The sequence below is a fragment of the Anabas testudineus genome, chromosome 24, assembly GCF_900324465.2.
Source record: "Anabas testudineus chromosome 24, fAnaTes1.2, whole genome shotgun sequence".
Taxonomy (NCBI): domain Eukaryota; kingdom Metazoa; phylum Chordata; class Actinopteri; order Anabantiformes; family Anabantidae; genus Anabas; species Anabas testudineus.
This window is the reverse complement of record NC_046632.1, coordinates 5,628,839-5,656,309: the sequence shown is the minus strand read 5'-3', so window position 1 is coordinate 5,656,309 and position 27,471 is coordinate 5,628,839. Positions and strand designations below refer to the sequence as shown.

Here is a 27,471-nt window from a genome sequence, read left to right as displayed (position 1 = left end):
AGAACTGTATGTTGTCCAAAGCTATCGCAGCAGAGCTCCAGAATATAAACGAGTGTGGCCTCATTGAAAGAAACAAAATGCAACATCCTAATAAGTCACTATTAGAGGTTCTCTTTGCTCTTATAGACATATACTGTAGCTCACAGCAACTTACCTGATTGTGTTGGTTTGTAGCTAAAATAGACAGAAACGTGACGCTCTATTTCAAAGAGAAGTCAAGCAAGTAAAGTAAAAGAGTTACTGTGTAACTGCGTGTGTGTGTGCACCTTGGTGTGTGCAATGGGGGGTGTGTGTGTGTGGGGGGGGGGTAATTACGGTGTAGAATGTCATCCTCATCACTGGAGCTGACCTGAGAACACAACAGTTAATCATCCACTAACTGGCAGAGAGAGACAGAGTGAGAGAAAGAGGCAGAAGCCAGCACTGAGTGCAGCACAGTTGGGTTGAAAGAGAGACACCTTTGAGGCACTTGTACTTTATAAAAGATATAAAACAACCCAAGAAGAAAAGCAGAGTCATCTAACAGACTGGAGTGAAGGATATACCTTGGAGTGGAAGGATAACAGAGATCTGTCACTGAGGACACCGCACCTGCTCCTGAGGAAGGGATTTTGGTCCCACCGCTGTTTTTAGCCACATTCTCCTCTTTGAAGTCAACCAAACCATTGTGCGTGTATGTTTATGCGTGCTCGTGTGCGTTGGAACGTGTGTTCCATGTGGACTGTCCTGTTTTTGAATCTGATGTGCGTGTGAAAGGCGACCACATGGGGTGTGGGCCCTGTCTGCGATGCCAGTCGCAGCAGTGAAACCTGCTCTGGGGGACATGGTGGCTGAGGGAGAGGGTGAAGGAGAATGTGGGTTGTCTCAGTGGGAAGCCTCGGTGTTGGGTCGCGAGCGGCTCCCTTTTCCCTCTCTGAAGGTCCCCAGGGAGCTGCTGCGGGGTTTTCCCCACTCCAAGCGGGTGGGATCGTACCTGGTGGGAAAAATGATCAACAAGGGCTCCTTTGCCAAAGTGATGGAGGGGCTACACATTGGCACGGGGGAAAAGGTCAGTGCTTCCTCCCTGTTTTTGGAATTAGAGTGAGGAGACATGAAGTGATTCAGGCTGCAGTGATGTCTCACTGGCCAGGGAGACATCACCGAACAAGATTATGATTACATGGTTACAACTTTTCTAAGTACCCAATAATTATTGCCACTTAAATTTCAAGAAGGCACTGGCCTGTCATTATTTCTGTTATGTGTACGAGCTCTTAGTGATGTCTATGTACAGTTCACCTATTTTATTACCATAATGGGAAAGAAACAGTATTGTAATCATATTTAATGTCTGCAGTGGACGTGTCTGAACAGTAAAAATGTCAAATGCTTAAAATGAGATTTCAGGAGTCAGTAAAAAAAAAAAGATGCTAATATTTAGATTTTGTGTTTTTGGTATGTGGCTCTAAACTGGGACTGTATAGCTGGACATTTGGATGGTGTACACAACACATTTAATTGTGTGTGAGTGTAAAACTGTCTTTCATCGGTCACTGGGTCCCTGACCCCAGCTCATGTGTACACGAGCTGGTTGCCAAGGCAATGACCAAGCTTGTCTCTGGGGGGGTGTTTGCTCCACTTAACTCCTGTTACCCGCTGCAGGTACAAGACTTGTGGAGATGAAGCAAATATGAAAACAAAGACATAATGTACACACAGTTATTATACACCTTCTTAAAAACAGTGTTAATAAACTGAACCCTCCAGATTCTACAAACTATTTACTGTCGTCACCTCCAAGTGTTGTTCTGATTAGTTATCTGAGACAAAGCTGAATCATTGTGAGCAGAGATCATCTTCAGGAATCGTAGTTTTTCTGTTGGCCAAGTACTTGTGAATGCTTTCCATCATCACATCTGGACAGGAAATTGATAAGAGAACATTAGTTGCCAAAGTTATCCGTCAAACTTAAAGTTCTCAGCACTGGAAGCAGTAAGCATAACAAAAGTTGACTTCATTTTCTGAGAAAATCTTTTTTTCCATTATCCAGAAAGGGTTTATTGACTTTGCTCTTTTTCTTTTTTTCCTAATTCTAGTTCCAGTTCCTTATCAGTAAAATATTAAAATCAAGGGTATAGTATAGAGTGATGTAGTTTGACCATCTGCAAATCCCATTTCCAGAAAATTTAGGATGAATTTCCAAATGCAAGACACAAATCTGTCATGTGTTTATTTGAGTAAATGTTTATCACCACTACAGCTCAAACCTGTTTTCACACTCACATTGTGGGAACAGCACCTTCACTGTGCACCAGGTAAATCATTTAATTTAAGGTTAGATTAGGGCAAGGTTAGGTTTAGGCCTGGGTAAGTCTGCAGGAAATAGAATGGAAGTCAATGGAAGTTAATAAAAGTCAAAGTCCTCATGAGTGATTCAAAGAAACATTTGTGTGTGTGTTTAGGTAGCCATAAAAGTGATTGACAAAAAGAAAGCACGGCAGGACTCATACGTGCTGAAGAACATGAAGAGAGAACCTCGAATTCATCAGATGGTTCGGCATCCTCATATTGTCATCCTGTTGGAGGTAACAAACAAACAAACAAACAAAAAAACACACAAGTAAACACTCACTCACATAATGTACAAACGATCTGCGGCACATATTACATCATCTGCTGTAAAAGTACTGCTAAAACTGCTGGTATTGTGTTCACGTACACGGTTAACGTACTGCACACATGATCTTGTGTTTCAGACTCTGGAGACAGAAAACAGTTACTACATGGCCATGGAGCTCTGTGCTGGAGGAGACCTGATGGACAGGATCTGTGAGAGGAAGAGGCTGGAGGAGAGGGAAGTGCGGCGCTACACCCGGCAGATCCTCTCTGCAGTGGAGCACCTGCATAAACACGGCATTGTACACAGGTGAGACTGCGCATGCACACAGTTTCTGACATATAATGTGAATATCTGACGTGACAGATTTGAATAATCTTTCCAAAATACTGACTTTGGGGTCACAGGCAGGGTGGGCGGCCATCTGCCTTGACCAGTTGGGGTGAGAGTCACTAGTTAACCTAAATGCATGTCTTTGGACTGTGGGAGGAAACCAGACTACGTGGAGAAAAGCCACACAAGCAAGAGGAGAACAGTCTGGCCGGAGTCAAACCGCGGACCTTCTAGCTGTTGGTAGCCCCGCCACCGTGGTGCCAGGAGTAAATGTGCACTTAATCATTTGTAGCTTGTTACTTGGACGTATTTGAGGAAAATCCATATTGCACACCAAGTAACATTCAAAGGAAAGTTTTCTACATGATGTAAAAGAGGAAATTTTTAAATGACTATATAAATATGAAACTGGTCACCGTCACTGAAATGCTGTTTAAAAATGTCAGCACAGTTTTTAATCTTGGCACGTACAAGTCCTTTTTGCGTGTGAAACAATGCTTGCTGAAGGAGTTTTTAGTAGTGCTCAGGCCAAAAAGGAGCTTGTAATGTAGAAAGTTTGGCTTTTTTCAGCTGAGCCCGATTAGAGATTTGGCCAAACAGCAGCAGTAGCTGCTCCCAGCATGGCGAATGTTGGGAATCACATCTTGTAGATTCAAATAACGTGCACACAAACACACCTGTGGCCCATACGCGCAGACACACACAGGGTAGTTTGCAGGGCATTAACAGCCTACAGAGGAAGAAACACCGCATAGGAGAGGCAATATGTGGCACAGTGCAGTGTGGGAGTCGGGACTGTTATTTTAGTGGCATTTTATTATTTGTAGGTGTTGTAGAGCCAATACACACACTAATACACACGCAGGGCGCAACCACACACAACATGCACAACTCTGGGATTTGGTTTAAGACCTTGGCTCCTCTGAAGGTGGGAATGTGATTACCAGACAATGACCTCATCATCCTGCGCCGGCGCCATGATTCACACATCATCACAACATCATGGACTTCCTCTCTAATGAAGTCCCTCAACGATGTCGCTCTCGACCCTTCAACAGCACCTCTTTCTCTCACAAGCGAACACACACACACACACACACCCACACGCTCACACATCCACTCTCCGCCACAGTCCCACACAGAGATGATTAAACTGGAAATAAATGGAAAATTTACACTTAAACACAGATCCTGCCACCCACATTCACTAGGTTCACCGCATACATTTTCCCCCTTTATGACAATGTCTGCTCTCACTCTCTTCGCGCTCTCTTCCTGCATCTGTCTTTGAACTTTTCCTGAGTTATGTGAGTGGTGTTCTCTGGATTTTTGGGGATCTGGAGTGTCTGTTGGTTAGATGAAGGCAGATGAAAGGAACATAGCTGATTCCCAGGCTTCAGTTTATAGGGGATCTCTCTCTTGTGTAACCACAGATTTTCATTTAGCTCGGTAGTTTTAGAGCGAGAGCCATGGTTGGTGGTGAGGCTGCTGTGCTTTCGGAGGAATGAGGCAACTTTTCCAGGTGACAGTAGTAGTAGTAGTGGTCCACTTCTTCTTTTCTCGCCTAACATCTCTTTGTCTTTTCTTCTGCAGAGATTTAAAGATCGAAAACTTCCTCCTGGACAAACATAACAACATTAAGATTGTGGGTACGTTAACGATCCCTCTTTCTCCTGTGATGTCTGACTGACAGTGTGGGACTGCAAACATACCAGGTTATTAAAGAAATGAGTGAATCTGTAAATGTGCAGTGAGACACTAAAAAAAATGTTTTACACAGACTTTGGCCTGAGTAACACTTTGAAGCCTGAATCTTTGTCCCTGGAGCTTCTCAACACCCAGTGTGGTAGTCCTGCCTACGCAGCCCCTGAGTTGCTCGCTCACAGGAAGTATGGTCCCAAAGTGGATGTCTGGTCTGTGTAAGTGATGAAGTCTCAGTGTGTCTGTTGAGGAGGCTGTCTGGCCTGTTCCATCATAACTTTATTTTTTTTCTGTGTGTCTATTTGCTTTTTGGGACTAATTAGAGTGTGTGTGTGTGTGTGTGTGTGTGTGTGTACAGAGGAGTAAGCATGTTTGCCATGCTGACAGGAACTTTGCCCTTCACCGTGGAGCCTTTCAACATCAAACAGCTTCACCAGAAGATGGTCAACGGAGAGATCAGTAGCATCCCCAGTGACATCAGCAAAGGTAGCTGCATGTTTGAGTGTTTGAATCAGATGTAAATGTCAGTCGCTGGTTTTTGTGCTGACCATAATTTAAAAAAATGCACTGAGATAGATCCTAAACTTTATATTGAAACATTCAAAATGGAACAGGTTCCTATAATGATTGAATTTCCATCTGGAAACGTTTTCCTGAGTTTTAGATCAGCACGCGGGTACTCAGAGCTATGCACAGATAAAATCTGACTTGGATGTGATATCCTGAGTAAGTCTCAGCTCCTAGTGGAACCTTTGTTCAAACGCTAGAAATAACTCGGTGCAAATTGGGATTCAGGCATCTTTCCACAGACCACAGACCTATCTTGACACAGAATTGAAGAAAAGCACGTTTCACTTATTTATTTTTTTTACCTCTTCCACTTGTTCTCTACCAAGTCCACTGTGGCCTTAGTGTGTTTGTTTCTCTGCTTCATTTTGGTCTCTCTCTCACACATAGTCACTCTATTACACTCTGTCATGGCGCCATGTCACCACAAACAAACATAGCTCCTGTTACTGTGGGGAAAACCAGCACGGCTCTGAAACTGTGACAAGGTCAGATTAGTGGCTGTATCACTGCCACAGGCGGGCAACTGAGACATCTACATTCAAAGTCAGACTTGTTTCTGCTTCAGCGTGGAGTTGTTTTTCACCAGCTTTTGAAACTCTTATCTAACACTGTGCATGGCCCTGTTCCTCATACGTGGATAACCAAGTTAGCTGAGTATGTAATCCTACGAAGCCGTGTTAAGCGTGTTGTCTGAGCAACACATCCACAATCTCAGAGCAATTGGTTTACAAAGTGTACGGTAATAGTGTTCTCTATAATTCTTATGTTCACTGTTCCATATGCAATTATCACTTTACAAAGCAAGAAAAGTTGCTTTGACTTTTCCGTTAAGCGCAAGGCGCCTGGCAGCATCAAGTTGAATGAAGCGGTCTTATCTTACACGTCAGTGATGCTGTTTGAGGGTTATCTGTTCATCTGACTGAGGAGCTTATCAGGAATCCCCATCAGGAGTCAAACTATCAACCCAGACAGACTTAATTGGTCCTCGGATAGGAAGTCCTGTCTCTCTCAATGCTGTCGTCAGTAGGGTCACAATGAGTGACACCAGTCTGGCAGCTTAGGGTAGTTGTGTAACACCGGGTCCTTTTGTCTGGTCTGCTTGGCCATGCAGGATCAGTACTACCTTAGGTGTGCATCAAACACACACACAGAAAATCCAACCCGACATATTGTAAATGCTAACAACCTTTTAATGAGAAGAAGAGAAACATTCACTCCCTTCAAGAAAATTACAGTATATATATCTGTGCTGTTGCAGGTGCAGTGTCATATGTGTTATCGCTCCTGGAGCCAGACCCAGCTAAGAGACCCAGTGTTAGAACTGCAATGGAGGAGAGGTGGATCAATGAAGGATATGCCAAGAAACCACTACACACACTTTCATATAAAAACAGGTACTGTGTACCTACAAACACACCTTAAGGTGACAGCTGTCTGGTTCATCATATTCTTGAAAATAGCATGATACATACAAATATTTATATATTACACGAAATATTTTATACTGTGAGACACAAATACTCTGAAGGCAAAACAACCAGAGAGGAAAACACAGCAACTATTCTAGAAGAATGAGCATTTTTGTGTGAGAAGGGTAACGACTTTGCATATTAAAGTGTGACTGAAACACTTGTATCACTTGGCTCCACTTCTCACACGTTATCTTTGTCAATGTTTCTCCATCCCCCTCCTTTCTTGTTTTTACAGGTTGTGTCCAGAGGATCTCAACTCATCTGTGCTGGCACACATGACAGAGACACTGGGCTACTCCCCCTCAGAAATCATACACACGCTCACCACCAACCGACCCTCTGCTGTCATGGCCTACTATCACCTGCTGCTCAACAAGCTCAACAGCAGCCAGAAAGGAGCCAAGGCCGCCAAGGTTCACACCTCATTTGCATACATACATACATGCATGCACATACACAACATACTGAAATACAAGTTCATTCTTTTTCTGATTCCAGTAATGTACAATAAAAACAGGTCAGTGTAACAGTTCTAAATGACTGATTTGACAGAAGCTGGACACCATTGACTGGAGTCTTCCGATCAAGAGTACATGGAGAGAGAGGAACAACGGCGAACCAAAGACTCAGCAACAGGTAATACTGACGCTGTCTATAACATAATAAACACAATAACAAACATACTCTAATAGATAATGTTTTATTTCATTAAGTAATTTCCTAAAACAGCCGGGTGCTGTAGTTTATTATTAGCCATGGGCTCATGTTGACGGTGAGTCTCTAGTGCAACAATAAGTCTGACAACCTGCTATTTGAGGTGATATTATGTGAGGGTTTTATTACCCCAGTTAAAAATATTCAAATTGTTCTAATTATTAACTAATCACGGTTTGTGTTTAGAATGAACCGACCAATGAAAAGAGCTGTAAGCAGACTAGCAGGTCTCTGAGGGCTCAAGAGACAGCTGAATATGAGAGCAACAGGAAGAGGACTGGGGACCTGTACAGAAAGGACCACAGAGAGGACGATGGGAACCGCCCGCCCTCTCCATCACTACCCCAGCTTCCTCACTCAGCCTCACCTCCGTTACCCCCTCACCTTCCCGCAGACTCCCCTGCCCCTCTGTTGGCAGAGGATGGAGGCATTGATGAGGATATCGCCATCACCCTGGAGAGAGAAGTGGTCTTTCCTGATGGTAAGAATTTATTGAACCTATAAAAACAAAGCGGTGCACATCTACAGTACGGTATGATATACTGTATCTGTATGTTTGTGTGTCCCACTGTCAGTGTTTGGAGACAGGGAACTTGTCCATCTTTCTCCACCTAAAAGCTCTGCATCTCAACTCTGTGACTCTGCTCCCTGCCAAGTCCCCCTACCCGCTGAGCCAACCAGAGACAGCGGCACATCGAGACCGATCCGACACACACACCCGCTCAGGACGACGCAGTCGGACGGGACAGCAGAACGTGGGTCAGACTCTTTGCACGACAGCCGCCACCATGACGACCATTCTCAGGACCTGAGCATCAACGAGCGACTGGAGAAGCTGCAGACGTTTTACTCATCAGAGAAGAATGGCATCTCTCCCAGGATGCTCCTGGAGGTTGATACACACACCACACAGTCTTCAGACAGAGACCACTTGGGCATAGTGGAGACAACCCAGACGTCACCCTCTGCTCACCTACCACGCTTGAGAAACATGGGGCTGAAAGAGGGACGAGGCAGGAAGATGACGTGGGTTGGGTTGACTCGGCCTGGACCCCCAGGTCTCCTGGTTAATGGCTCTAAACCTCCTGCCTTTCCCATGCAGAGACAACATACTTTGGTCATCAAGAGCCTAAGGCAAGAGAGGGGCAAGAGAAGAGAACTGTCTGTAGCAGGAGGAGCAGAGAGAGGGACGACAGGAGGAGTGATGAATGGAGCTAAGAGGAACTCAGTTCAGTTGCGCTCTTCTCTCCAGCGCAGGGTGGCAGACCTGAATCTGCCACTGCTTCCTGCAGCCCTGCAGGGGAAAGGTGACAAGAAGAACCAGTTACAAAGCATGGACTACTGACATACAGGTGGCAGGGCACAAGAGGCAGAGTTCAATTCAGATGTGCTGGCTTGTAAAGAAATGAGCAAAGATAGAAGTGAAAGGTAGAAGAGAAGACTTATAAATGACCACATGCAATTACAGGAGTTATCAGAGTACTGACTCAGTGGTGTTACACTTGGAGAAATGTGCAAATGGCAGCTACAAAAACAAAAAAACTTCCGTTCATTGTTCACCTACAAGACTCCACGTATATGCTGAAGTGCCAAAGTCAGTTGGCCTTTGAGATTATTTACTGTTATCCATTTTCTTCATGAATTTCATCATGTTGATTTCCACCCATCACAATGTGAAGTGCATGGACGCACATACACTCATGGTTCTATTCGGTTTGTGTTTACTGTAACATTTTTGTACTAACATTGAAAGTCAAAATAAAAACCTGCCTCATTTCTACCTTAACTTCATGTTACGTGGGTTTGTAGCAAGTTCCTTTGTTAAAGTCGTTGCTCAGTCAAGAATACACTACAGTAAAAATAGTGATATACATGCATTTACTTTAGTTGTTGCAGCAATAATTTTACCAAGTGACTAAATGTCTTTAAGTGCTAATGGCAACTGGGTTTCAAGACTTTCCTGTAAACTGTCATGTTTACTACAGCATTTGACTGTGATTTGCAGTATTTATTCATGTGATCAAAGTATGATAATCAACATCTCTCTAAATGTACCAGTGGAATTTCATCTACACTCATTTATCAAGTTCTTCAACCAACACCACAACCAAATAAAACATAATGAAGAAAGATATATGTTAACAGATGAAACATACAAGAAGACATAACTGCTCCCACAGTTACATCATTTTGTCTCAGGTAAAGATCATTTCAACTTGTTATTGAGCAAATGATCTGTATCTGTCAATTAAAACGTCTTCTCGCTCATATTCCCTCTGGCTCCTCGCTGTCTGTGCACGTCACAGTCTCTGGAGCATTAATATTCAGGTGCACTGCAAAGATGTGGAAGAATCTGGTTGCTGCTTCTTGACGCTCTTTGTGACCACTAAATAATTCAGGAGCTGCTACCTGATACTCTGTTTGTGTGTGTGTGTGTGTGTGTGTGTGTGTGTGTGTGTGTGTGTGTGTGTGTGTGTGTGTGTGTGTGTGTGTGTGTGTGTGTGTGTGTGTGTGTGTGTGCGTGAGTTGCTGAGGTGCGTGTGCCCAATGAGGACAGATTGAACCCACTGATGTTGATACGTCCCCCACTCCAGTTACCTCTCTGGCTACTTAACAGTGATATGAACCGCTAAGCTGTGATACTGTAGCAGACAGTCACGCTGCACAATAGTAATACACTAAACAAGAAGAGCTGGGTAACGGTCAACTCGCCAAGTTAAGTAAATCTAACACTTTTCTTAAAAATTATAATCCAGAAGCCAAAAAAAGTCATTTCTTTGTGGTCCTCCTACATAAGCACAAATATACACAGAAATAATTTAGATTTGGATTTAGATGCTGGAGATGTTTGAAGGTCTAATGAAGATGAAGAAGCATGTGTCCCGCTCACTGAGAACTTGTTAGGACTGGATCTGAAGGGGACACGTGCTGAAGTGGTGGACAAACAACATATGGAAAATCTATCAATAATGCATGTGGCACGTAAGAATGGATCCATGGCTACTTAAACATTTCGTTTACATGCACGCAAACGTCTGTTACGTCTGAAACGCAAAACGACATGAGAACGCGGCTTGATGCGTTCACGGCTGCTCATCACTGACACGTGCTCGATCATTCTCATCCGATGAGAGCAACCACAAAAACAGAGCAAAGTGAAAGTCAACTCGTGGTTTACGTGTCAGTACTTGGAAATCTCACTCCTGATCGTACATCGGGGCCTCGGGGCCAAGCTTAACGAACTCTATAGATTGAGTGTCACTGTTTACTTCAACGCCCTTCTCGACCGACTTTCTCTTTTCCTGAGATGTATTCTGACCTTTGATCTTTGACTGCACTATACAAATGTCCCGTGTTCACGTGATCTTGGTTCCATTTCTCCTATTCCCCTTTGCTAAAACCGCTGAATGTGGGTTAAACTGCAGCGAAGTTTCAGCTCCTGTCATGCCTCATTAAGAGAGATGCTATAGAGACGATTAGTTGTAGTCACTGGGAGTTGGTCATCTGTGTGTTCATAGGGGTTTGTTAGCATTACTAAAGACACAAAACAGGTCTGGACCTGTCTACATGGCAGATGCTTCGTCTGATGATTGCTTCGGGAGTTGACAAAGTTACTTATTAGCTCCACTTCTCTGTGTTATTTCCATCTTTTCTCTCTTCTTTTCTTGAAATCTCTACATTTATAAAAAAAACTGTTTGTAATTAACACTAATAGAATTTTATGCCGTTAATGTTCTGACCTGCTTCATAATAGTTTGCATGTCAGTGAACACAGCAGAGAGCCAGTGAGGCCTTCTGTGTGTCGTGTCATAAGTTAGACATTCACAAGAAGCCTCCTCTGGGAAACATGAATGGGGGAAAAAAGAAGAGGAGGAGAGAGAGGAAGATGTGAAACACTCATAATTGACATACCCAGATTCCACTTTGAAAGCTGAAACCTTACACTGGCGATGAATGTGCGACACATTGTGGATGCATGGCTGCGTGTGGCATCATTTTGATGCATAGCAGCTTAATCCCCGTGTTAATGACTGACGAGAGATGTGGCCTTTGTGTTTGCTCTTTAGAGCTGCCACACAAGGAGCAACAGGTAGCTGCGCTCATCATCAAATCTTCCAAATACACTGGGTAGGAAGGTAGAAGTTTCATTTTTAAATAAAATAAATCTGAAGTTGATTTAAATTAGCTAATTATGATGCTGACATGGAAAATGTGCACCTGTGGTGACCTGTAGGTCGAAGGATTACAGGTTGTTATGAAATATATGGATGGTGTTACTCCATTAGCACTTCAATAGTCTTGGGTGTCTCTGAGAATTATCTCTGTGCCCATCTAAGTGTGTGTGTGTGTGTGTGTGTGTCTGGGCGAGCCTGTGTTCTGGCGGGTCTGGTTACTAATGATGGTCATCCATAATTGAGTGTTACCTCACAGGGGGTGCGGTCCAGGGTGGTGCGGTGGTTAACTAGGCTGCGGCTGCTCGCCACCGACTATGTGTGTGTGTATATGTGTGTGTATGAGTCAGGGGGTCATCGGCGCACAAAACGTCCAGTAACGCAGGGCAGCAACTTGAGCCCAACACTGTTTAATTGATGCCACCTCTGATTAACTGTCAGTTCACAATCAACACCAGCTAATCGACTAAAAGACGCCCTGACCAGAGGGACACTGTGTCACTTTAACCCCAACACAGGAGAGCCCAGTCTTCACAGCAGGTTCTCAGTAAAAAAGAAAGTAAAGGTGACAAAGTCAGGGATGTCTGTCTTGGTAATTTAAACCAGTTCTACAAAGCACTCAGTTCAAATGTGAATAATGATTATAATAATAATATAACATTATACTACAATATATACATTTTATTTTAGTGGCTCATTACTGAATAGATTTGACAACTGTGTCTTTTCCACCTGAGGAGTGGGCACGGCTTTGGCTTGTACTGTACTCATTTTTTAAACCCCAGTTAATAAAATGAGTAATTACTTCGTTTCCCACTTTCAAGTCATTTATTATGATATAACACATTTATTTAAATAAAAAATAAGAGTCTCGCTGGAGGAGAATACAAAGATTATCCTGGCAACACAAACATCGTATTCTATCTTACTGACTCATCCATAAAGCATTAGTGACCTATTTAATAAACTAGTGCAATTTATAAATCTTTCACAAACTCACTGGAAGGTCAGTGCCAGCTTTTTGAACTGACTACTTAAAAGATAGCCAAACCTATGCTTTGAGTGTCATAAACTCGCCATCCCTGCTGAAAAGGGAGGTTCTGAAACCGTTTGCGGCTTCTTAGTGAGGGGAGGGAGTCTATTTGGAAAAAATATGACTATCTGGGATCTACTGAACATATGGCTCAACAGTGGAGAAGTTCACCGTGCTTAGAAATCGACTGCAGACATTTGCTTTTTCTTCTTATTCTTCTTTTTGTTTTTGTTTTTGTTGTTAAATGTGGTTGTTGCAATCCATATTTGGATTATTTCAAACCTGCAGACGGTCACTGTTTGAAAGATTTTGGATGTAAGATCACTTTGAACAATAAAAAAAAAAACTTTCCAGTGTCTGTGAAACTTGTTTGACTATTTGGCACGTTAAAATCTCCATTTTTTAAAAACAGGGAAAACAGTGGATTAAGTTTTGACAGTGACCTTAAGTCACACGACCTTTATAAAGCGTCCAGAACCCTGCTGCATTAAGCCGTCCCCAGACAAAGAGGTGGATCACACATTTAACGGACGAGCAGCCCTCTGGCTTGGTTACAGCAGATTGTTTGGATGAATCATTGCTCGACGAGAGTCATATTTCTGGATGAAAAAGATCCCGTCAAGATAAGCGTCCATCAGGTTCTGCTGCCAGCTGTTTTGACAGGCAGAACTCAGCACCTACACGTTCACTACAGAGGGCCGATCCAAGACATACACAGCAGGCCTCCACTTTCAAACATACCCACTGTGTGATATACAACGTTTATTAAAGGCAAACTCTCCGTATAGTTTCTCCCTTTGATGATCTCTGGCTCTTTCTCTTCAAGACAATTTAAGAGCTGTGGGTTTCTATGTTTGACAGTTTTCACTAACTCTTTTCCAGCGTGTTCCCCGTGGGGTTTTAGGAGCTGCTGTGCGCGAGAAGGTGATTAAAAGAAACACACACACACACACACACACACACACATTAGGCTTTTCTGCCAGACAAACTTGTGGGTTAGGAGACGATCAATTACTAATGAAGTCTGTAACAGAGAGCAGAACCTCGTGATTCAGAGGTGTTAAGTTCAACAAACATTCACACTGTGAAGAAGACTATAAAAACCAAACTGCTGTGTTACCTGTGAAACTCATTTTGGGAAAAAAAAAAAAAAAGAACTAAAAACTGTATTTTATTATTCTCTACTCCCAAATCTTCCAATGTACTAACCAGAAAACACTCAGTATAAAACCACGTCAGCTGCTCCATCTGTTGATCTACACCCCCCTCTGCTGGAGGGTTTATATTGTGCAGGTTGTGCTGCTAATGCAGCTTTCTTCTACTGCCCCTTCTCTGCATTTTTCATCACATTCCATGAGAAGGCGATGGATGGATGGATCCTACACTAGATGTATTAATTTGGAAATCAAATAAAATTTGAATATACTGTAAATTGCTCACATGCTTTCATATTTTGTTCTAACTGAGAACAGCAGCATTGAATCAATGTCTACCTCCACAGACTCACTAGTAGAGACAGTAAAAAAAGGCTGCAGGTACTGTATAGACCTGCACAAGTAACTATGAAAGGTAAAATACTTACAGAGAGGAGAGTATGGCAGAAGGTTTTCAGGGTTTTTCTCTATTTATTTTCTTCATTTTTAAGTTTGAAGTTAAACCTTCTTCCCACCTACTCATTTCAAAAGCAGCGTTTTGAGTTATTGGGAGTTGCCTTTAAATGGGAGATCAACTGAGAGTGGGCTAGAGAACGTGGGTAGAAGTGTCTTCTGGAAGGCGATGCTTGTGCCTTACTTAGGTGGTGAAGTCATATTGTGGTAGTCATGAGAACTCGGACTAGTGTGTGGCTTTGCAGACCCAAACACAACAACCTATGATGCAAAGCATTTTGCTGGTCTCTAGTGGATATGAAATGAACCTCGGCTTTACCCAGGCTTTGATTAAGCATCACAAACACGTTTTAGACTGTGACACAGTGACATAGTTAAAGAAAATGTACTTTTATTTGTTGTGGACACGCCTTTCTTTCTCTGGTTAAATACAACATTACAAGTAGCCACACTGAAGCTCTGGAGTGTTTGCCAGAGCAGCATTATACAACAACAATTTCAACAGCTTGGATCATTGATTCAGGGGGAATTAAGAAAGATTTTACCTAGAAAGTGAAAAATTCACCCGTCAGTTGGATGAAAGACGTTTGTTTAAACGCTTGTTCTCATATTTTAGCCCGTCTTCTGTTTCATTAAATGGCACCCTTTTTCCTCACCTAGCTGACTGATGACTGGTGATTTTAATATGATATGTTGCATTTATCATTGTTTTTAGTGTTTGCAGCCTGGAGTAGATGCGTTTGGACCCAGAGCTGGTCCCCTCTCCAAAACATCCCAGAGAAAAAGACCTGGGGTGCGATCCAATCAGCATAAGAGCAGCAGAGTTGAGAACTGTTCAGAAAACAGTCAGATCTCAGAACGGCTACCTCCACTTTTGTTGTTTTGGAGGGTTTGGAGATGTCAGTGAGAGCATAAATAAACTGCTGATTGGTATCATCCCCCGGTACTTGCCCCATGTTTGGAGAAATCAGCCTAGCAGAGAACAATATTTGCTGTTTAAAAAACTTAAAATGAAGAAATAATAAATGTATTTACACAGATATACACCCATACATTAACAGTACACACGGATCCGCACATACCCAGACAATGCATGTACCCACCAGATAAAATGACTTAATTACAATTGGTTCTCATGTTGCTCGCTACAGTGTACGATCTCCAAATTCACAGATGTTGGGCTATTTAGGAACATATTAAATAAAATTTAAACTGTTTGCTTGTATACTTTAACTTAAACTAAGTTGCAGTGCGAAGGTACTGGAAACCAGCATGGGCCATGTGGCTGGGTATTATGGCAGCCGAGTTGGATCTGCAATCGGTTCCTCAGACAAGTGCACTGTTGCTCTTTTACATTTTATGTACAAAAGACCTGGACAAGTGATAAAAATGCAGAAGCAAAACTGGAGGTACTGAAGGTAGATTTTTAGTTTTGCGCCCCAGTGTAATTAATGTTCCCTGTGTACCTTTGAATAATAATATATGAAGCATTACATGCAGACTTCATGTTAAGTCAGAGAACTCCCAACTGAACTTGCCCTTCACAAGTCAAGTACAAGGCTTTTCCAACAACTGATATTCTGGTTTGTTTTAACAGCTTTCATTCATAAACAGTGAGATCCAGACATTAGACTGATGGTTTATGGCTGACAGGGACACCTGTTTTTGACACCCAACAGTGTGGCCCAAGCATAATCTGCACATTTTGGTTTGGCTGAGAACTAGGATTTGAAAATTGTAGTTTGAAAACAAACTAATGGTGCACTTCATTTACATTTCAACCAAACCAAGACTGAACTGATTCTTGAGCAGAGCTGAGATTCTATCCAACTCGAGACAACCAGTATGCTGCAAAAGACCTGAAACATGACAACGTTCTTAGAAATAAACAAAGCTGGCCACTGAGGCTAAAAGGGATTTGGAAGCATCAGGTTACACACAAACAAACACACACACTTGAACTGCTTCCAGACATGCACTGGAACCCCAAACAAATGTAGACATTACCCAGGTGAGCTGCATGTGAGAACCAGAAAACCAGAGGACCTTGAGTTTACCTGGACTTTACACTAGTACAATGTCCAGTTAATGTCAGAATGTGATCTCTGCTGTGCTGTCACACAAAAGCCATGGCTGAAATCTTTGTTTGTTTGCTTCCATGTGAGCACACATCTGACTCAAGACATTTTCCAGCTGTGCGCTAAATGTCTGAAAGCCCTACTCCACACACTGTCCGGACCTGATTCTCTTGACATTGTCATCAAACTACAACTGCACTGGAATAGAATGATGTACTAAAAAATGAAGAAGAGGAAAGGTTTGAAAAAAAAAATTGATGAGAGGCCAAGTCCAGTCTGCAGCCACTACTCCATCTTCACCATGGAAACATAGGTTAAATCACAGTGTTTAACAGACTAAAAAAAAAAACAAAACAATAACAACCTGTTATGTTACAGAAAGTATAAAAGGTGTGATAACAGTATCTGTGTGTGAGCCAGCCGGTGTTGTGGCGTTTGCGGTGTCCTGTGCGATGGCTTGTTCCTTCAGAGTGAGTCCGTTCCGTTGACGGTTTTTGGAACCACTCTTCATTCAAGCGCTGAGCATCTAAACCACACACCATTGCCATGGCAACAGAGTAATAAAAAAAATAGCAAATAAACATATGTTAAAAAAAATTAAATAAATAAAAGAGAACGAACCAGCATGAAGACACGACACTTCAGAGGGTAGGGAGAGCTGGGACGCCAGTGGTCAGACAGGGGTCAAGGTGAAGGTTAGCGGAGTTCAGAGGTTACTGTTTTCAATTCTTGCCCTGGTAAGTCAATGTTCAACTTTGTTTTCTTATGACTGCTGTTATTACAGAGCTCAATGTGGAATTAATTAGAGGGAAATTTATACAATGTTTTACAGGAGAAATCATAATTTTAAGATTTACTTCAGTTTGAAAATAAAATGCCCCAAACCCCTTAACACAAACAAACAGTGTGTTTATACAACTATTAACATATATCACAGAGATTTCCGACTGAATATTGTCCAATGATTAAAAAAAAAAAAAAAAAAGAAAGAAAAAAGAAAAAGGTGACTGAACCTTTAAACTGTGGACACAGCTGTGGCTGTGTGAGCCACATGTGTCCAGAGTTTAGAAGTTTGGTCAATTTGAAACAACACTACTTGAGGCATTCCTGTTATTAGAATAAAACTGAAACGGCATTTCCCCCAAGGCGTATACATTCATAATACTATGTGAGTGCAACTGTGTGGCTGTGTTTGTTGTGAAATACTTGCCACAACATATAAATTAGTTGCATGAATGCAAAATGTGTGTGTATGCGTGTGTGTGTGTGTTTGCATGGCTCGTCTGGGCTCCTGTCCTCATGACTGAAGCACATTTCCGTAGGAAACAATTGCACCTCATTGGCTAACTAAGTAACTAAGTTAGCCAATCACCAATAACGGAAGCCGGAGCCCCTGGGACCGTCCCATCGCCGAGTCCACAGTTTGGTTGGTTGGCAAGGAATGTGTGTGTGTTCAAATGGGTGTTATTCTGTGTATATGTGAGTTTACAGACAGTGGGAAAAGAGGGCCACGGTCCAGTCTGCTTGCAGTGTCCTCATGAATGGAGGGTAGGGGATGCAGTTTCCAAAGTGATGAGAGTGACGTGTCAGTGGGAGGGGAGGAGTCTAAACCTCCGCTCCTTTCAAGCTGATTCGTTCCTCCTCCTGTCAGTCACTGTTAGGCTTCTTCAAGGAAAAGGTGCAAATCTTGAAGTGGCTGCTAAGCTGTTGTACCTAGCAATAGTAAAGAACAAAACATTACTTTGCACCTAATTCAAATTCAAAATGTGCGTGTGTAATTTACAACTTAAACAACAAAAGATCACGGATCAAGCTCATTAAAAATATATATTTACCGCATCTACTGTGAGCAGGCCCACAATCCAATAGAAAAACGCATATAATGCATAAAAAAGTCCAATAAGTAAAGTTTTAGTGTGTGTGATCTTACCACTGATACACCGTAGTGTATGTGTGCTAGTATGACAGCGGCTGTCCACAAATATAGAAGTAGCGTCTCGTTGGCGACCACCCCACTGAGTGCTAACAGCACCACCACCGACATAGGCAGCAACAGCCAACTCAGTGCTTGACACCGTGTGTTACTCATCTGACACACAATCAGCTTACACTACAAAACAAGTACAGACAAAAACATAAGTACAGAAATGTGTGTTTCTCAACAGCAAAAAAAAACTAAAAGTGTTTTGAAAATGCAGCAGACACTCACCGTGACATTGGCAAATGCCGTCCCCACCATGAGGTAGAAGATCCTGGGTTGCAGCTCAAGGATGCTGGACGGCGAGAACACCACCCAAGCGGTGGACAAGATGAAGAGCAGGACGGGAGAAAGGAAGGGCAGGAAAGCTTCATACAGGCTGCTGTGCTTCAGAGTGTCATTGCGATAAGCCCTGCAATACCACAGACAGAAAAAAGGTTCAGAGCTCTGACTGAAATAGTACAAAATAACAAAATGCTAATGACAGCTGTACTTACTTGAGGACATTGTAAAGGCTCATGGGCAAGGTCACAGTGAAGGAACAGGCTGAAAATCAATAAACACAAATTACTAGAGCTGTTTGGGCAAAGTGAATGAATGTATTCAGTGTGATCAATCACAGCTCACCTATGATCATAAAGGTGAAAAGGTCTCTATACAGGAAGTGGAACAGGACTGGCTGGTACCAGGTTTCCACACCAACCACAGCAGTGACCAGGTAAACGAGAGAGATGGTCTGAGAAGAGAAAAGACCCAAGACAAGTTGTTAGAATGTCGGTATGTGACAATTCAGTTCCCATGTACATGGTTTATCAAGTTGTGGACTCAAACACTGATAATAGCCACGACCACAAGAGGGGCCTTTAGCTCCTAGACATTACCCTGGGGTTTCTTTCTGACCTCCTAGATTATTACACACCGTGCTCTTGGAATGATCTTTGTTGGTTGACTACCACTGGGGAGGGTAACAATGGTGCTAATTGTTCTCTATTTGTACACAACTAGCCCAAGAGATGAATGGTGTCCAAATTCTATGGAGATTCTTTTGCAATATTTTCCAGCCGAGTGAGCACCAACAACTCATGTTCTAAGATCACCAGAAACCTCCTTTGTTTGAGAGATGACACCATTCTACAAACCTGTGTTTTCAAGATCAAGATCACACCGTCATAGATTTTCTCGTCTTTCTTTCTTCAAATTATTTATTCAAAGTATGGCCTTGTAGACTCACAACTGATTGCCACACAGAAACATTTATTTTTGGATTTGTTTAATTGGATTACCATCATCTAGTTTTGGGAAAACTGGATCATGTTCAATCAACATCGTGTTGATGATTTTTAATTTTTTGGATTGCATTGAATATGGCCCCCATTGAAAACTAGTTGGTGAGCCCAGTCCTAAATGTTTGATGGTAAATGTAAAACTGTTGACACTGTAAACAGTGTTAGCTTGCATCCTTACCACTTGACTCATGTCGTACCCCCAGGGCAGAAACAAGATGCCAGTGTTGTATTTCTCCCAGTGGGACAGGATGAAGGAGAACAGCACCACCCACAAGATGTAATACAGTGTGGCCACGCCCACTCCGCTCTCCCCACGCCCAAATATGGAGTAAACAGTGGCCACAAAGAAGATGCAGGCCCAGCTGTCCAGGCCGTGGTCAAAAAGTTCCCCCAGTGGTGTGGAGGAGTTGGTGCGCCGCGCCTGTTTCCCATCAACACCATCTATACAACAGAAATAAAGACATAGCATATTTATATAGGAACCAACTATTATTAAACTTTTTTTTTTTATACATTACACATTTGCGCTCAGCCATAGCAGCTGCCCACACTCACAAAACTGTGCAAAGTCTGTGAAAACAATAACATTCTTACTTCCCACCACTGAATTCATTGTTACAACCTCTGATCTGGGCCACACTCATTTCATCCACATATGGAAGTAGTCTGCAAACACATCCTCATATGAAACAGCATATGAAAAGTTGTTTTATTTTAATGGTTCACAAAATGGTCAGCAGGATTTTTAACTGACATCCGTCTGGTTCACAGGGTACGTCTTCACACGAACAAACACACCAACAGAGGAGGAATTTGGCAGTAAAATAAATCTGGATGTATTTGACTGTAGTTAGGTTCATTGACTAACAGCCTGTAGAATATATGAGGGCATCTTTACGACATACAGTATGTCTATATGACACTTATACTATTCCAATAAGCTTATAAACTTCATTTAATATTTAGAAAGCAATGCTAAAAACTGCAACAACAAATGGAAGCAACAACTCGGAGCACACATGCTGCTGATGAAGATCTGGAGTGGAAAACGTTGAACATATGTTGAACACAGTCTGATAGCTTTATGCTTGTGCTTATGTTTTTAAGAGTAACTGTGCCCCTGGGCCTCTCAGAAAGTCAGAGAAGGGAAAAAAAAACAACACACAGGGGCTACAGGGGTTAGGACTCACCGAGAGTATAGGCCAAGAAGTTGAAGATCCCTGCAGCAACCCAGACCCAACTAGGCACGTGTTCATGTCTTGCAGCTGAGACACAAACAATGTAAATATGCATTATATCACACAGTCCAAATAAAACTCATCAAATCTAAAACTAACAAATATGCAGAAATAAAAAAATAAAAAAAGTTAATGTTTTTAGGTGAATACTTGATGTGCGTATACTTTGGTTTTGCTATTTTTGTGGGAACTGACTCCTGAGAGCAATTTTTTATGTCAGATCACTTTGACCCACTTTCATATTGATTAAAAAGTTTACTGTAAGAGTCATATCTGTACGTGTGCAAGCTTCATGTGTTCGTGAGTACGTGTGTGTGGGCACAAAGTAAGCAATAATGCGAGGAAGATACATGATAAAGTTTTGTGTCAGTCTTTGTTTATGTTTTAGCGATGCTGTTTACAATGATAGTTCAGTGTGTATGTGTATGTACTATGTCATGGGTTACTGATCACTGTGTGCCAACACAGAGAGTCACGTTACACTGGGTTATGGACTTTGCCTCTCACAAACAAGCTGACATGCCTCTGGTTCTCTCTCTGTCTTCTACAGAGATTGACCAGTTTCAACTTGCTGTTAGCAGGTTTTAGGACAAAATAAAGCGAACAACACTCCTTCAAGGCCGGGAAAAGCACAGCCAGGGGAGAACTAAGTAGTGAGCACTAAGCAGATCACCTACCAGAGGCAGTGAAGTCAAAGTCGTAGAAGGCCAACATTGCAAAGTTCAACACAAGGAACATAAAACCTGTGAAAGTAATGAGGTTTGGCGCCAACCATGTTGGTAGAAACTGTTGACAAAGAAAAAAAACACAACTGTGAACAACAATTCTCACAACAATAACAACACTTATTCGACAATTAGACTGTAATTAATGTCACAATTTCATTACATATCTGCCAGACACAGATGAATTCAAAGGCAATGGTGTGACTTTTTTTATTTCCTATCTGGTAGAAATGTAAAAATATATAATAATAAGGCTAAATATATAAGGCTTGATGAAGATAAATACAGAATTGTGTCAATGTCTTAACATTACTGATTACAAGGGAAATGGATCAGTGTATCTTGAGACACACAGTCTGTGCATGTTATCAGGTCCATAGCGACAGCATTCAGACGTCACAGTATCTCCAAAGTCCAGAAAACGCCATTGCATCAGAGACTGATTTGTTCTGACACGGGGTGAAAGAGGAAGGTGGCAGCAGCGTGTAAGGCTGTAACGTTACAGTATCACAGCAGGCAGCTGGAAAACTCATTAATGATGTAGCACACGCAGACAAACAAACAAACAGACACATAGAGTTGAATCACTCGTTCAACTCTAGCCTCACCTTCACCACAAAGTTCCAGAAAGGGTGCATAACATAGATAGACAGGGGATTGGAGTCCACTGCACTGTACTGGAAAGAGACACATAATTCAGTCAGTCAGGGTGTTATTATCATTCTTGGTTTTAAATTTGATTCATTTCTTCTAACTGGAAGTATACCAGGATTTGTAAACGACCATCATATTGCCTCACAGGTAACATGCTTACTGGATAACTTAGCTTGTCATCATGCAGATCAAAACAAACCTGACTCTAGTCTCTGTAACTTTACCCAGGTGTGACGAACATGTGTGAGTGCTGCAGCTTAATGCAGCCTAATTAGAGTTCATACTATTTAGGGGGGTATTTCACTGTGTTTAGTGTGTTTTGCTAAGCAAGCATTTCAAATGAAAGAGCAAGTTCTGCCTCTCTTATGTCAATCCTTTGGTATGACTGTCATTTGTAATAGACTCCTATTTTTAAGGTTTCATTTTCATTGCCACTCCTAGTTCACTTGGAAAAGGAGCTAAATATGCAATTTCAAGTGAGTACAAAATAGTTAATAACTGATTTGTAACCCCTCTCTAAAATTAACTACTATAAAAGGGTTTACTGCAGATATGATGAAGCAGTTAATATTATAACAGCCAAAAACCAAGCACACAGCAGTAATACACATGTGTAGTCATGTTTGCACTTAGCCAGCACAATGAATTATCTGGTGTATTATTAAGATTTGAATTTAACTTATGAGAGATTGTCGTTATGTTACCTATCACTTCAACTAGGTCAATATAAATGTTATATGTAAATACAATCAGTCTAAATGTTGTTTAATATCAAATAACCAATATGTATATTCATTACCATATATCCACAGCCATGTACATGTACAAACATGACTGTACAGATGAAAAGCACAAATGACGCATCAGTAACTTTCACACTATAAAGGAGGTGTCACGCCAGTCTTGTGCTAAGTGTGACAAAGAACGTCACTAAAGATGGATGACAGCGTGAAAAACGCAGCGACACAATCAATGCAGCGATTTCAGCTCTCATGTGCTTTTCACTTCCACGCTTGTTGTCTGCATTTGTGCACCTTTCAAGAAAACCCACTCTGTCAAACAGCCACAATCCTTTCATTCACTGTCATTTGTCATCCTCCACTCTCATCCAGCAAGAAGCGCCGGAGGCACAGTAGTCAACACGTGTGAGATCCAGTGAGCCACTTTACAAAGCAGTTATTGGACAAAAGCCTCTCTTGGTAAAAAGCTCGGAGGAGTCATTCATTGCATAAGTCTCAGTAAAAGGAGGTATTACAGAGAAAGCCTGAATGGCCTTTAGAGTCTTCTAATGGTAAAGAATGTGACAGTAAAAATACTAGAAAATAGCAAAACGTGTAATTTTACAACTTATGTTTAAAAAGTACACAAGGTCTTAACATTTGTTGAAAGTCTTCAGTTTGTAGGTTGTGTGTCTGTAATCTTCAGGGGTTATTTCACACTGACAAACAAATACATGTAAAGTGTCCAAGTTAAATGATGTCCTCTTATCAATACTGAGTTGTCTTAGGAGATTCTTGAAATGACTGCCACTCCTTGTCTTCCATAGTCTCCCTGTATTGTCACATGTATGGACATCTATAGGAGAATAAAGCGAACACTAAAAGCTTTGAATGACATACAGGAAGGCTTAGTACCATTGCAAACATTTTTGCATCACAAATTTATGCTGATAGAAATTTCTCTGAAAGTGGCTTCACTTGTCAGGCTCCCTCCACCCACCCACCCACCCGTGAACTGGTTCAAGTTGAGTGTTTTTCCCCTTACTTGTCCATTACAGCAGCTACTTAGCCTTATAACACTTCTGTTGTTCCTGTAATAGCAGTGAACAAAGAGATGATCATATAACCACTGAAACGGGGAGGTCTCTGAAATGTGAGAAAAGACCAACCAACGCCTTAGTTAATGGTGAATACAAATACTGACGAAGAGAATGAGCTATTAGCTAGCTATTAGCACATATGCGCCAATGTCAAGTACGAGGTGGTAAACAATCACTTTTCCGGCCAATACTTTCAAAATAAGAAACTGCCTACAGTTGTGCACCTTAAAGGTGTTCAGGCACTACATCAATCTATTCAAAATACTAAATGATTTTGTTGTTATTTACTGCACTTTATATAGCACTTATGTTGTTTGTAACTAACGAAGCACACAAAATAAATGCTATTATTGAACACGACTACGCTTTTATTTTCTAGGTGAAAATTCCCCTTCATCCGGTACAACAGCAGATGACACTCACTAGATTCACGCACCAGCTCTAACCAGGGAAGCACCCTGCAGATCGTGACAACTAGCTGTGAAGACACACATACGCTGGCAGCTCAATCGCTAACCGCTAGCATGCTATTCTAATGTTTAACAATACCTTGTATTTGTCGAAGCCCGCAAGCTGCTCCTGAGTGACATATTCGTAAAGAACCATAGTGGTACAGTGTAGCTCAGTGATGAGATAAATAAATAGCTTTCCTTCTTGAATGCAAATGCCCAACGCTAGCTGCCGAGTTGAAGTAACATCTAATTTAGCCGCTGCCGTTCACGCCGGGTGAGGTGATGTCGAAACCTTTGGGCCACTCCTACGGGGAGGAAGCAGCCAGCTCACTGGCGCTCACTACCGCCACCTCTGGCGCGGATGACTGTAACAAAAGAGCGAGAAAAAATAATTAAACTGTGTTGAGTGGCACACAGCGGTATAATTATAAGCAGTTCTGGTGTCATTCGTGACAGTTATTTAGGAACATTGTTGTGGAGGTGCTGCATGTAAGTTTTAGTTTTGTTAATTGACCTCCGAGGTCGGCTCTAATAAAACTATTTCTATGGCGCTCCTAAGCGTGACGTGGCTTTCCTGTCCAGCCGGAAGGAGGGACACGTTAGCTTGTGTGCTGCTGAGCGGCTGAAGGATCTGTCAAACCCAGAGTAAAAACACAACTCAAAGGTTAATGTAAGTAAAAAGGCAAGCTATTAAGTATTAGGTTTTATTTTGTAATTATGTAGATACGTATGTGAAGCGTTCCTTAAAGTGGTTAGCTTGCTTTAATGTTAACTAGCTAGCTAGGTTAGCTAGATTGGTTAACGTTAAACAGGTTTTTGCTCCCATCACATTTACAGTGATTTGGCAGCTTAATTAAAATCACATAATCATTACTGATTGTAGTTATAGTTACTCCGTCACCTTCTGTATTATGTACAATATGCGACTCGTTATGTAGTCAGAAAATGACTTTTGTCTGCATAAAAGACCCAAAAACCTAATTTACGTCATGGCTTAGCATATAGAGAAATATACTGTTTTTTGGCCAACGTTATTGCATATCGATATGCAATATCACAATTTATTTTCTTTTATATTTAAAATGTTGACTCTTCTACAATTTTCTGTGCAGGGAAAAAGTTCAATGTCATAGATAGGTAGCCTTAAGAGTATAACTGAGACCTTATGCATTGTATCATTGTGAAGATTAGTTTGTCGTGTATAACCTTTGACATTTGTCGTTTTTTGCCATATCACATCAGAATGACATAAATATGAATGGAAGCTCATATGCATTCACATATGTGAAAACCAGTATTACACTTTGGAAAATTAACAGATATGATGCACGTAAACAGTATATTTATTGTAAATGGTTTACAATCTACCAAAATGACGATTGCCTCATTATCCAGGAATGGTCTTCTTACACTTGGTCCATTGAATCTCTTTATGCTTTTCAGAATGGTGACAGACGTGCAGCTGGCAATATTTGCCAACATACTTGGCGTGTCTTTGTTCTTGCTGGTTGTTCTATATCACTACGTCGCTGTCAATAACCCCAAGAAGCAGGAGTAGAGGCACCCAATATGGTTGGAGAGGTGAGTCCGATCTGTGTTTGCCTAAGATGGTTCACTGCTTTGAAATGTTTATTCGGAGCTACCACTTTCAATGTAGCCATATGTTTGACCAAATCAGAGTTTTAACACAATGCTTCATCACTGAACGCCATGATTTAAAAGGTATGGTATACCAGTGACTTAAAGAAGCAAATGTAGATTTAAGTCATCTTGGCACATTGTGAAGCGCTGATCAGTTAACACTACATCAACCATCGTTAAAATGTGAAGAAACGAGTGATCGATCAAAATGTTTTTTTCAATGGACAACGCTGATCTTTAGGGAGCAGGAAGGTCTATGGTTGCTATATAAGGCTGATATGTTGTTAGTTATTTTCTCTCTTTTTGCATTAGATTAAATACCACAATTATTCATAAATGAATAAAAAAAATATGCTGAACTTGACTGAGCGTTTAATGATCAAATGAAAATATTTAAAATATATCAAGTATTTTATAAGAGTTGGAACCACAGATTTTTATAACCTAACCTCACTTTTCTCTCTCTTCTCCTGCCTGCCATTCGCTCTGTAGGAGAAGCTGCAGCATAAACACTGTTACTGTATTTGCAGATCTCCTCATCTCACTCATTCCTCTTTTTAAGCGCAAATAAAATGCATCCTGGTGACTCACTTGTGCTGGTGCACCCAAATAAAGCCAATGAAGACAATTTAGAAATGTCAAACGGTTGTTTGACAACCAAGATTTCATGTCTGTGAACCCAATTTAAAGACTTATTTCTTCTCCACAGGTGAGATGGGAGTCAAAGCCACCACCTTGGAAACAACATTCCCCATCTGCAGTTCTTTCCAGGAGTTGAATTTCTATGTCATTAAGATTGCACAGTCATGTTTTTTCTAATAAAACTGCATGAATTCCATTTGCATTGATGTTTCATTAAATCTCTTAAGCTATTGCGCATGTATGTGCATTTTCACTATCGTATAAACATTAGCTGTACACTGATCAGCCACAATATTAATAGCATCTGTCATAGTAGACAGGGGCTCAACATGGACTTTGACTGCTCTGCAGCTACATCACAATCACGGCCAGCATTACATTTTTCCTATGCTGACCTACATCCACAATGTTGTGGCTAAAGCATCTTCAGTTTAACTGGTAAAAACCAGTTGATCTCACACTTAATATATACTTTATAAGAGCCACTGTCCTGCTTGTTTTTCCAACTATATCTGCCCTACCCACTGCTGATTACTAGGATCAGGTGTGTTCAGTCAGCGAGAAGCTGTAAGTGTGGGGATGGTTGGAAAAACAAGCAGGGCTGCTGCCCTCAAAGACCAGGGTTAGCCACCGCTGCTTTAGTGTATGCTTATCACATTTAAAATAAAAGACAAGATATTAAGTAATGGTGTAGTGTTGAACATAAAGTTCTAAAGGATTGTCACTATATTCTAGGAACATAGTGCCTATAAAAGGATCT

The 27,471-nt window shown here is 41.5% G+C and overlaps 3 protein-coding genes across 3 annotated transcripts; 2 read left to right on the top strand and 1 right to left on the bottom strand.

Moving 5' to 3' along the window:
* The first annotated feature begins 422 nt into the window (after positions 1-422).
* Positions 423-9,103, top strand: LOC113149021 (hormonally up-regulated neu tumor-associated kinase). Its single transcript, XM_026340832.1, has 11 exons — positions 423-1,048; positions 2,442-2,564; positions 2,736-2,905; positions 4,523-4,578; positions 4,710-4,848; positions 4,989-5,116; positions 6,459-6,594; positions 6,908-7,085; positions 7,225-7,308; positions 7,573-7,867; positions 7,962-9,103. The coding sequence occupies exons 1-11, from the start codon at positions 788-790 to the stop codon at positions 8,729-8,731; spliced, it is 2,340 nt and encodes a 779-aa protein (XP_026196617.1). The 5' UTR covers positions 423-787; the 3' UTR covers positions 8,732-9,103.
* Positions 9,104-15,608: 6,505 nt separating this feature from the next.
* Positions 15,609-24,741, bottom strand: selenoi (selenoprotein I). Its single transcript, XM_026341539.1, has 10 exons — positions 24,526-24,741; positions 22,112-22,180; positions 21,456-21,564; positions 20,731-20,805; positions 19,719-19,981; positions 18,882-18,990; positions 18,752-18,800; positions 18,486-18,666; positions 18,207-18,386; positions 15,609-17,989 (listed from the first exon to the last, which is right to left on the bottom strand). The coding sequence occupies exons 1-10, from the start codon at positions 24,580-24,582 to the stop codon at positions 17,882-17,884; spliced, it is 1,200 nt and encodes a 399-aa protein (XP_026197324.1). The 5' UTR covers positions 24,583-24,741; the 3' UTR covers positions 15,609-17,881.
* A 352-nt stretch (positions 24,742-25,093) lies between these two features.
* On the top strand, positions 25,094-26,907 carry ost4 (oligosaccharyltransferase complex subunit 4 (non-catalytic)). The gene is made up of 3 exons (XM_026340823.1): positions 25,094-25,098; positions 25,872-26,009; positions 26,779-26,907. Exon 2 carries the CDS (start codon positions 25,873-25,875, stop codon positions 25,984-25,986), a length of 114 nt encoding a protein of 37 aa, XP_026196608.1. The 5' UTR covers positions 25,094-25,098; position 25,872; the 3' UTR covers positions 25,987-26,009; positions 26,779-26,907.
* The last annotated feature ends 564 nt before the right edge of the window (positions 26,908-27,471 follow it).

Coding starts and splice junctions, on each gene's coding strand:
- ost4 (XM_026340823.1), top strand. CDS start 25,873: ATGGTGACAGACGTGCAGCTGGCAATATTTGCCAACATACTTGGCGTG.
- LOC113149021 (XM_026340832.1), top strand. CDS start 788: ATGCCAGTCGCAGCAGTGAAACCTGCTCTGGGGGACATGGTGGCTGAG. Junction 2,565..2,735: donor ATATTGTCATCCTGTTGGAG/GTAACAAACAAA, acceptor CTTGTGTTTCAG/ACTCTGGAGACAGAAAACAG. Junction 7,868..7,961: donor AGAAGTGGTCTTTCCTGATG/GTAAGAATTTAT, acceptor TCCCACTGTCAG/TGTTTGGAGACAGGGAACTT.